This window comes from Emys orbicularis, chromosome 16, assembly GCF_028017835.1.
Source record: "Emys orbicularis isolate rEmyOrb1 chromosome 16, rEmyOrb1.hap1, whole genome shotgun sequence".
Lineage (NCBI taxonomy): Eukaryota > Metazoa > Chordata > Testudines > Emydidae > Emys > Emys orbicularis.
Window position 1 is genome coordinate 8,783,664 of NC_088698.1, and position 11,544 is coordinate 8,795,207.

At 44.7% G+C, this 11,544-nt stretch overlaps 1 protein-coding gene across 1 annotated transcript; it reads right to left on the reverse strand.

The window, feature by feature from the left end:
- Nucleotides 1-631: 631 nt before the first annotated feature.
- SPRING1 (SREBF pathway regulator in golgi 1) lies at nt 632-10,690 on the reverse strand. The gene is made up of 5 exons (XM_065417833.1): nt 9,800-10,690; nt 7,348-7,501; nt 4,161-4,312; nt 2,748-2,861; nt 632-1,438 (listed from the first exon to the last, which is right to left on the reverse strand). Exons 1-5 carry the CDS (start codon nt 9,914-9,916, stop codon nt 1,355-1,357), a joined length of 621 nt encoding a protein of 206 aa, XP_065273905.1. The 5' UTR covers nt 9,917-10,690; the 3' UTR covers nt 632-1,354.
- Between the last annotated feature and the right edge of the window lie 854 nt (nt 10,691-11,544).

An 11,544-nucleotide genomic window follows, 5' to 3' on the forward strand; every position in this document is an offset into this window, starting at 1 on the left:
ATAAATTCTCTCAGCATTTAGAAGCACGGGAAAAACATTTCTCCCAACTCCCTTCTTTCAGACTGGCCTCACGGAGGCATCAGAAGGAAAGATTTAAACTGCAGCCTACAAGAGTGACAGGAAACTGCAGGGGGAAATCAACACTGTGTTCAATTAGCACGCTAATTAGATTGAAATCTCAAACTAGAGAGTCCTCCAAGCAGCCAGGTCAGAACCCCATGCTGGAATGTCATTAATAAGCTGTTAATAGAACTACTGCGAAACTGGCCGCTAATCTAACTTCAGAGGAGGGCTAGAGCCACGTGTCCTGACATTTTAGTCTAATTACTTACTACATCAGGATCTCATTAAAATCAGGATCCCCAAACACCCCCGTCCTTTCGGTTCCTGCCCCTGCACAACCAGGAGTGAAGCATTTTGGAGCCATGCTGGTGTGCAGTACAAGCAGCAGAAGCCTCAGTACTTCAGGCAAGGAGATCTGAATAATCAAGAGTTGGATGACTTACGGGTTACCCCGCGAGACTTTCTTTTGTTAAGCTTTTCTAACTAGGATGGCATATGCATCCACTCACAAAAACACCCCAGCCCATGCAGAGCTCTCCTTTCTCTCTCATGTTATGGGAACTGAAGGCTCCATGAATTCCAGAGGTGACTTTGCTATGCCAGTTTAAACTGGCACACAAATACTATGGTGATGGGCCCCAGTGAAAAACAAACAAACCCTGACCGAAGAGAGAGATGAGTTATTCTGGTCAAGATGAAGGATGACCTTTCTCCAGGATAATCTATGGATTGGAAGGAGTCAGCGAATGGCTACAAGAAACATCAATACTTTCAGCTATTCCATATAAACCAAATAAATAATTCATAGTTACATATAAAGTCTGCACCGTGGATGCTGAAAAGTCCTCCAGGAGATAAGCTCCCTAGGCATTATTTACCTTTTAAGCACAAAAAATCCCTCTTCATATCTACACCAGTCGGTCTAAAGTCCATGTTTTTTGGGGATATAATTTAACTTCTATGTAGAGATGAAAGGCTGTATTATGCCCTTTTCTATGCTGATCTACAGACTAAATCCATTGCGTGTATCCTAAATGGTAGCTCTTCAATTAGATTAACCATTCAAAGGATTCCTTCCCACCCATCCATGGCAGGTCTATCATGTTCTTCCGTCTAAATAGAAGAGATTTTCCCAAGAAATAAGTCCCAAGCTTAGACTGCAAACCACTCTGTTTGTCTTTGGAAATCTCAAGATGAGCGTTTAAGCTCTTGTACAAGCAGCTCTTGTCTTGCAGTTCCAGGCGCCAATCCTCAGTTTGTTTTCCCCATGTTAGTTCAGATTATGCAGCTTTCAAATAGGCAGGAGCTCAGGGGGATGCTCGCCATAGCAGTACTTTGCAATGGGGTCTCTGTAGGTGTTTTCGTGCTGCACGCTCTGTTGGGAAGAGAGGGAAAAGCCCTTAGGGACAACACGTGCTATTAAAAAGCAGCTCTCCAGTGTAAAATACCTCATTCCTCTCCCACAAAGGGCAGACCGCCGTGGTGTTTATATGGCAATGGCTGTTTCACAGACACACCATCATAGTATCTAGGGAGCAGAGCTAAAAAAATAAATTAGCTGCAACATTACAACACACGGTCGCTGAACTGTAGCCAGAAGCTCCTTTAGAGTAAATACCCAAGCAGGCTGGAGTCAGACTGCTCAAGTTCCCATGCACACATTCTAATCAAACTCTATTGAAAAAACAAACAAACAAAACAAGTCAATGCTTGAGCTATAGGAGTGTATAGCAGAGGAACCTAGAGTCAAGACACTGGATCTCCCCTCCCCCAAAGCTCTAGAGACATTTGGATCTATCAGCCCTCATTTATGGTTCAGACATCATCTCTACTTTGTAGTAGGAGCTCCTGCTTAAGTACACCATAAGAAGGTGGGGGCATCACCTCACCACCATCTTCCAACAGGTATGGCGTCTGCTTAAAACAAGACTTCTGCTAACCAAGCAGGCTTGAAATGGTGGTTTTAATGATAGGTACCCAGCACTGGTTTGTGTATTTTTAACATAAGTTAAAATTTCTATAGTCAGCAGACTTACAGTGGTGATTACCCAGATGTATTGTGCTGTGAAGGAAACAATTTAGGATTGCTAAAGCTGCTGTGGAAACAGGCACACTAATGTACTTGGTTGGCCGCATTCCAGGCTAGCAGTCCCTTTATAGCAGGTCTCTAGTGCTAAGAACAAGTCAGTGTCCATTTCTGTACTGCTCTAGCAGTGCACTATGTCCCAAGTTTAGCGAGAAAGCTGCTCACTTATCTCCCAAGACTGGCTCCCAAGGACAGCCTAAAATGTACAAGTGAGTGCACGTGAGCCCACACGTGCACATATAAGACATATAGGGCTTCTGTTCACTACTGGGGTAAGTCAACCTAAGTTATGTCGACGTAGCTTAGGTCGACTTACTGCGGTGTCTTCGTTGCACTGTGTCAATGGGAGACACTCTCCAGTCGACTTCCCTTACTCTTCTCAGAGAGGTGGAGTACCAGGGTCGACTGGAGAGTGCTCTGCCGTTGATTTAGTGGGTCTTCACTAGACCCGCTAAATCGACCCCTGCTGCATCCATTGCAGCAGCTTGATCTCCCCGTAGTGAAGACAAGCCCATACATTCATAGCATCAACATCACCTTCTCAGATATTTTTGGCACCTCCCTTCCCTCCTCTACTTCACATGCCGCAGCATCTGACCTGTGATGAAGTCCTGCACTTGGCCAAGCACAACTCAAAGTGATCTTCCACTGCCATGAAGAGGTTCTGGAAAGCGATAGCTGCCCGGTTCAGGAAACGCTCCAGGAGAAGTTGCTGAGAGAGGCAGAAATAATATGCACCTATGTAAGTTAGTTACGGAAGGGGAATGGAGAAAAGTGGATTTCTTTGTTAGCATACACTGAGAGTTTGACAATTAAGGTTACAGCAGAACAATTTCACCGAATTGTTCTTCTTACATTGTCTTTTGAAAGGTTTATTAGCAATGCTTTCTCAGTGCTGCATTTTTTAATAATAAAATTCAAAGTAGCTTTGGATTGTGCCTGCTTAATGGAATGTAGGGAAGTGCTGCAGTGCCAATACTCAAGGACCATAAAAGAGAGTTGAAAATGAGAGTTGGTCCTGCTTTGAGCAGGGGGTTGGACTAGATGACCTCCTGAGGTCTATTCCAACCCTAATATTCTAGGATTCTATGACTGTGAGACTGAGAGCCAGGTCCCAGCAGCGATGGAGTAGCGAGAGCAGGAACTGGTAGGAAGTAGCCCAGAGAAAGAAGATTTTGGTCCAGTTGTGCTGCCGAGAGATGAGGCAGCAACCACATGTTTCCCACCAACCCAGTGGCGGGATTGCCTGCCACTGCTAGGGCCCTGAGCTGGAACCTGGTGGAGCAGGGTGGGCCCAGGCCCCCTACCCCCGGCCCCATGTGCGAGGCTGGCAGTGCATTAACCTTTAGGCCAGAAGGCTGGCAACATAGATAACTGTTGCTGTTTGCTCCATCCAGGAGGCTGAGGGCTATAAACTGTGTAATTGCTCTGCCCATGCCGAGCCGGCTGGAGCTGTAGCCTACTGCTACTTGCCCCAGCCAGGAAGCAGCAGGCCACAGACTGTTGAAGTGCTTCGCCCACACCCAGAGGGCCAGAGCCCTAGACTGTGCCCCCCCCCAGCCAGGAGGCCAGGGCTACCAGCTGACTGCGGGTGTCGATTCCTCCTTGTTGGAGACCTGAAATGATATCTGGGTGATTGTGCGGCCGTAAGGTAGAACGGCTGATGGACACACCGACTGCCCAACGCTGCCAAGAGGGCACACCCTGACTCAGAGGGAGGATGGCTACAAATGGGTTTTTCAAAAATTTTCTTTCATAGAGAATTTTGAAATTTACTGCTCTCTTTCTTAATTGGAATGAAGGAATCTCAAAATCCCTTGCAAAATGGACTTTCCATCCTCCACAGAGCTCTAGCGGTTATTGTGGGACAATTTCTGACACGGTCCCAGCAGGCTTTCCCTGTTTCCAGGTCCCTTCACAATGAGTGCGCACACTTGGCCAGCTGGCATAGGAGGATGCTCAGCTAACTGAACAGGATAAGAACTTGAAAAGCAAGAGGCGCTCCACGCACCTTGTTGGGCTGCAGACAGCAGGAAACGCAGTACTCGTACACGCTGCAACAACCGTTGGGCAGGCAGCTGTCACAACTATAGAGCTTTGCACTAGGCACGTTGACGTTACAACAGCCGTTCACCAACACGTCCTTCCTTTCACAGATGTAGCCTGAAAAACAGAGGAAAAAGTTGTAACTTACAGAATCCACTCTGCTGTGCCTCCCACTGGAGCAGGGTCATGGAAAGCAATGGGGCTATAATAAGGAGCGCATGTACAAGATTAGGACCCTATCATTTGAGAACAGGCAAGTTTGAGGAATGCTGCTGTACACCAATGACTGATATGACCAGGTGGCCCAGCAGATGCTATTTGGAAATAATGAATCTTACGGCCAGTCTGTCTCTAACTCAATACTTTGTAGATAAATATATTGAACTAAAATACATTCAAAACTTGCACTCTTCCAAATTTGCCACAGTGCTTTATTTTTGGGGGCATGGGTAAGGGTGGTTACAATAATTTCACCCAATACCTCTCCAGATAGATCACTGCCCGTCTCAATCTGAAAAAGAACTCTGTCACATAAACACAGTTTAGTGATTGCAGTCATCCCTAGGAGCGATTGTCCCTTGATCCAACATACGCAAACTCGCTTTAATCTTACTAGCTTGGCAGAGTAGCCAAGCCGTGGCAGCACGAGCTGCACAAATCCAACTGAAATCCTGGGTAATTACTTCTGAGGCTAGCCTGCACTGAAGTTCACACTGCAGCAGCGTCATTGCTCCGGGCCCCATACTATCAAATTAAAGCTATCTTAGGTATATCAGCTTGCGCTGCAATCGCACCCCATGATTACAGTCTAGATACACCCTGTATACGAAACAGACTCATCACTTAGGAAGAGTCTTAACTGAGTAAGTCCATTATGAACCTTTCTGAAGAAGGAGCATCGCTTCAATGTTTTAGGGAATGTGTAAACTAGGAACTTTGGGGACTGGAATTCAAATCCTAGCTTGACTCACAAGTGACAGCGTGTTCAGTCGATCAGTGGGGGGCCACAAGCTGGCTTCGGGGGGTCTGCCAATCAGGGCTAGCATTAGACTCGCTGGGGCCCAGGGCACAAAGCCAAAGCCCTACTGCATGGGGCTGACGCCGAGGGCCTGAGTCCCACCACCCAGGGCTAAAACTGAAGTCTGAGCAAAGTAGCTTTGCAGGGGCCCCGGGCAATTGCCCTGTTTGCTACCCCCTAACACTGGCCCTGGCTTTTATATGCAGAAAAACAGTTGTTGCGACACAGGTGGGCTGTGGAGTTTTTATAGCCTTTTGGGGGGTGGGGAGGGGGGTCTCAGAAAGAAAAATGTTGAGAACCCCTGCAGATGATCTCAGTTTAGTCTCTACTTGCGTACATCACAAAAGTTACTACACAACTTTTGCATGACTGATGATCTCTCGTCAAGAAAAGCCCAGTGCTGGAACAACAAGAGCAAGGTGCATTGCAAAGCTGTCTGTGGGGAAAGCTTGTACAAGACTTACTTGCTTTTACAGTGTCTTCCTTGGTGTTTGGAAAGTAATTAGCGCATTTGGAGGGATTTTGCAATCTAACCAATAATAGTAATATAAGACGGGGGAGACTGGGCTCTCACACTGAAAGCACTGCATTCGCCCATAAGTTTCACATACACACAAACGCTAGGTAAATCGGGGAGTCATTGGAATGCAGCATTGATTTCTGCATCTTTTATTCTTGCAAACATACCTTAAAAATATCCTGGAAACTGCCAGTCATACCAAAGTTGATTTAAAATTTTCATTCTTCAACTTTATGGCCACAATCCTTCAGACACATGCACATATTTAACTTTTAAAAAGTGTGTAGTTTCATTGACTTTAAGGGGACAACTCACATACTTAAAGTTAAGCACATTTAAATGTTTGCAAGATTGGTGCCTGTACTATTTGTTGGGCCATATCAAAGCAGGTGTGACTAATACATTATTTATATTATGGTACAGCTCAGTGTCTAGGACCCCCCCTGTGCTAGGCACTGTACAAAACAAAGATGGTCCCAGCTCCAATGAGCTTACAAAAAAAATATATATATATATATATATATATATATATATATATATATATATATATATATATATATATATGGCAGCCCCAGGCAAAGTAAACAATATAAAGTTGCAATTAGAGGGACATTGTACCTACGCTACTGGCACCCTGTAGGATTTCTGGCATGACAGTGCTTGTAAGTATCTTAAAAAACAGATTTGCAATAATAAAACAATGACGTTAGTTAAGCATTTGAGCAAGTAGTGAATCATTTTCAGAAAGCCAAAAGTAAGAAAAAAGATATTTGTAGTGTACCTTTAAAAGAAAAACTACATGTATTTTACCTCTAATGGATGTAGTTCTGAAATATGCATTCCTATTAAGGGCAGACCAGCTAGATACATTCAAACAACTTTAAAATTGCCATCTGATAAGGATGGGTGGCCAGTGATCTTAGAGTTTTGTTGCAATAAAACATGAAAAGGAACTAGGGTGGATGTAGCCTACGCCTAAGCCATCTCACATTATGAACCAGTCAGATCTCAGAAACTAAGGCAGGATGGGGTCAGCTTCAGAACTTGGATGGGTCCATTTAAGTGCGGCAGAAAGTGAATCCTGCAAAAAGCATTCTACTCGTTTCCCCAAGTCAATACTGAACCAAAATTCCAAGCATGGTGTTCTTAAAAATACATAAAAGTGAAATGACTGGAGTTTTTACTGTCCTGGCTAAAGTCAAATTTCAAGTAGCAATCCCTCCACTTTAGTGCATTCCCACTAGAGTCAATTATTTTGTTGTGGGAAATGTCTCAAATGCTACTTCCCTATAACAGAACACTGTCTCCAGATGAAGTGAAGGGTGTTCAGCAATGTATGCAACTCCCTCTGGTGTGCTGTTAAGACAGTTGTTGCATTCACCCCAGAAGCACCTACAGCCATTACTGAACATCCCTTGCTTCAATTCAAGGCGGTGTTCTATTGCCAGGAAGTAGCATCTGAGACAACATTGTACCTACAACAGAAGAATTTACTCTAGTGGGAATGCACGAGAGTGGAGGGAATTGCTACTTGAGGGTCCCAGCAAAATCCAGAGGGTACACACAGTGCTGAGCATTGTGGTTTGCAGGAAAGGCTCTTATCAGTGGCCTTACCCAGCTCATCCGTAATGAATAGCTTCCCCTGGACAGAATTTCTGCACTGGTTACTCCGCTGACTGCTATTTCCCAGGCTGAACTGCACCTTCCACACGATGGGCTCATGTTCCTGTACTTGGAGAAGATTCCGATCGCGTACCGTCCTCTCTTCCTGCAACGAAACACAGCAATGCAAGTTAACACCCAGTTCCCGTCTCTTACTCAACTCTGCGCTCCATTCCCTCAGCTGAACTCTAATTGTTGCAATTCCCAAGACAGAAGGAAACTGCAAGAAACTAACGCAGCATGAGAGATCACACCCACAGCCTGAGACAGTGGTTTACCACATACTGCGTGTAACATTCAACCAACATCATAAAAATAAAGGGTGTTGTAGATATTAATTTCAGGACTAATTAACACCTCAGACATTATTTCAGGCCATAAAAGTAGCATTCCTTTCTCTAAGTAACATACATTAGACGTTATTTCACCCTCTTCCTAGTAACACAAAGAATGCTCTCTCCTTTCCATCCCCCATCAGCTCGCCTTACAAAACAGGGACACTAAGAACAATAAAATGTGCACTTCTGTAGTACCTTTCATCCAAGGATCCCAAAGCACTTGGTCAACGTTCACTTTGAATTAAGCCTTGCAACCCACTCCTGGAGAGGTTTATTAAATATTGTTGTTCCCGGTTTAAAGGTGGGAGAAACTGAGGCAGGCAGCATTGAAAGCCTACATTTTCCAGAAACATCCACTAACTTTGGGTGCCCAACTTGAAACACTTAGGGCCTAATTTTCTTTGGTGCGGCCCTTCTATGACTCCAGTTAGGTCAAAAAGAGCTGCAGTTTCTCGGCACCTCTGAAAATCAGGTCCTGCAGATGCTCGGCACTCAAAATCACTGGCCACGCGTAAAAATTTGGCTTAGCTTAACTGATTTACTCAAAGTCATATAGGGAGTCAGTGGGGCAGCCAGGGCAGAAACCAAGAATCCGGACTCCCAGTCCCCCTGTTCAACACAATCCCTTGCAAGATCTACTAATGCTCCAGACAGGTCAGACATTCAAAGCTGCTTTTTCTACCTCACCTCAAATAAAGAGGTGATATGTGATGGAGGCAGTTCAAAAACAGCCAGGCGAGGTCCATTTAAGGATGGACAGATACTTAAAACATTTCAAGATTGCCTTTGGAAAACCATCTTACACATGCACCTTTAAAGCGGCTCTGCAGACAAAAGAATAGGGCTTTATTTGGGCGCTGCTTAAGAAAGTACAGGTGTCAAGAAATCTAGGCCTCATTGTAACAATCTAGAGCAAGTCTCACCATCGGGCATCTATATTTTTCTTTAAACAAAGATCTAATTACAGGGATATTTTTAACAAAGCTCATTTACAAGGGGGAAAAATATCCTGACCTTTAATAAAAGAAGGTTAGTTCATTTTAAAAAAAATGAATTTACACGTGTAGAGATTTTCAAGGTCACCTAATGGAGTTAAGTATTCAGCTCCCATTAGCATTCACCATTTATGATATTTGCTTTCTTTCTGCAGCTCACTGAGGTCCCAATCCTCTAATCAGATTTACACAGGCAGGCCCTTCTGCCTGCATGGCTCCTAATGTAGAATTAGGGCCTTTGCTTGGAGCAGTGGGTTTCACTTTTTGTCCCTCATGCACAATGCTGTTATCCTGCTTGGGATGGCATTTCACAACATACATTACAAGAGAACACTTTGAGCCCATAAAACTTTCCAGTTGCCCTTTAGATCCCATGAACACGTTGCTATAGCGTATTACTGATGTAAAACTTTCACTTTACATAGAGTTTCAGGTTCAGGCTCCTAACTAACAGTACCCCTTAAATCTTAGTGACGATGCTGGCAGAAGTAAAGGAGCCTAGGATAAGATTTTGAGATCCATCATTAACACAGGTTTTTTAAAAAATCGTAGCATTTCAACATATTATTTTTAGGTCACTCTGCTAAACACCAATAATTTACAACCTGCAAGAGAAATCATTTTTAACATCTCTCATGATGTGCTGCAAGTTTATACAGGGTGGGGATGTTCTCTGCCTCTCGGAGCTCACAGACGGGGACCCAAACCTGCAGCCACCACCAAGTGCAGTACTTACTTCAATTTGTAGTCATACAATGGGAGCACTTCCAGCAGTAATAAGAACAGGAGTACTTGTGGCACCTTAGAGACTAACAAATTTATTAGAGCATAAGCTTTCGTGAGCTACAGCCCACGAAAGCTTATGCTCTAATAAATTTGTTAGTCTCTAAGGTGCCACAAGTACTCCTGTTCTTTTTGCGGATACAGACTAACACGGCTGCTACTCTGAAACCTTCCAGCAGTAATAAGCACCATATTTGGCATTAAGTGTTTTTGTAGGACTGGGCCTTGACCTACAGAGAAATGGGGCAGTGAGGGAGGGGAAAGACAAAGAAGAAAAGCAATACTGACCTGTTTGAAGGTACTGGTAAGGAAATAGATGAGGGAGAGTCCAAATACAATACCCAGGACCCAACGCTTCCGCAGCAGCCTGCGCCACACCATTGACACAAAGTGCACCATTCCCATACACACCTTTACTGACACTGCTCTGGAATTGTTGGTTTTTCCCCTTGTTGCACTAGCTGCACCAGGTTCTGGTTCTCCCTGGATTTTTCTTATTTCTCCTTCAGCCACTGCACTTGCTCATTTAGGGGGGGAATGAAAAGAACCCCTAGAGGTAAACTAATTTTTCCAGGAGTGCATTAATCAGCTGCACACTGAACCAGCCTGAGAAGTCTCTGGAGGAACTGGAAGAGCACAAAAAAAAAAAAAACCCTTTAAAAATAGACACTATAGCTGAAACCCTAACAAGGAGTTTGGGACTAAACCCAAGAGAGAAAAAGCCACAGCTTTTCCTGTGTGAGCAAATTAGGGCTGTTTAGGGGGGGACACACTTCAGGCGGGCTCTGGAACCTTAAAAAGCAAACTGACGTCTCAGCTGCAGTCAGGTCCACCTCCCTATCTGTACAGATCGATGTAGCATGAAGTAGAGGAAATCTAACCAAGCACACTACTTTAGAGAGGGCACCTTCGCCAAGCCAACCTGCCCTCCAGTCTCTGGAAAAAAACGAAACGATCACGCCAGCCCGTACCTCTGTTGCTAGCCCCACTCCCCCCCATGGCATGCTCCTAAAAAGAGGGGATGGGGCTCCCAGGAGCCTCCTGGGCCTGTCTAAATCAAACGGGGGGAAATAACCTCTCCTCCTTTCTCAGAAAAGGATCAATCAAAAAAAAAAAAAAAACCACCTAGCAGCTGATGCTGAAGCAAAATGCGCTGCTAACTCACCCCCTTCCTGCAGCAAAGGAACCTAAACAGACCCGATAAGTGCTTCCGCTCCGCTCCCGGCACATGATCCGCTGTAGCCAGTCGCCCCAGCCTGATAGGCTGCGGGAGAAGAGGGAGGAAGTTACTTTGTGTCTATCCTGGGAGGGGGGGGGGGAATCGGAAGTCACCCGTCACGTGGGTGGCTTTGTTTATTCCAGTTGGCTTGGCAGGGTTTGGATGATGGACCTTGTGATTGCTGGATTGTGAGGGTAGGTAAAGGAGCTCTGTGCTTTTTGTCCTCCTCCTGTCTAACGTGGTGGGTTTTTTAGACAGGGAAATACTGCATTGTAAAAGGGATGATGGGATGGGGACTATGTGGTATCCGTGTTTATTGTGCTGCTGCGTTCAAAGAAGGGGGAAATTCCTCTTCTTCCCTCCCCCCCCCATGCAAATTCTTTAGCCACCTCTTTCATCGTAAATTTCATTTTTCAAATCTCAGCTGGGGAAGCCTGAGCACAGCCAGAGAAAATAGTCAGTCATTCTATATCCAGTCAAACCCTCTGCAGCTTCAACCTTGTGAGGTTAGCTTCAAATTGCAATGTATCGTGAGGCATAGGGACAGGCCTGCCCGGGTGTGTGTGTCTGCATAATAAACAGACAAGAAGGTTTGAATGTCTGCTTTTTATTTTGTGTTTGTACAGCGCCTAGCACAATGGGGTCTTAGTCCTTGACTGGGGCTTCTAGTTAGTACTGAAATACAAATAATAAAAATAAAAACATTATTTTTTCAAATATGACCCATTAGAGCATTCTGTTCTTATACCTAATTAGTATGGTACTCTTTGCCTGTGATGTGAACATTTGAATACTGTGCAATCCTTGACAATCC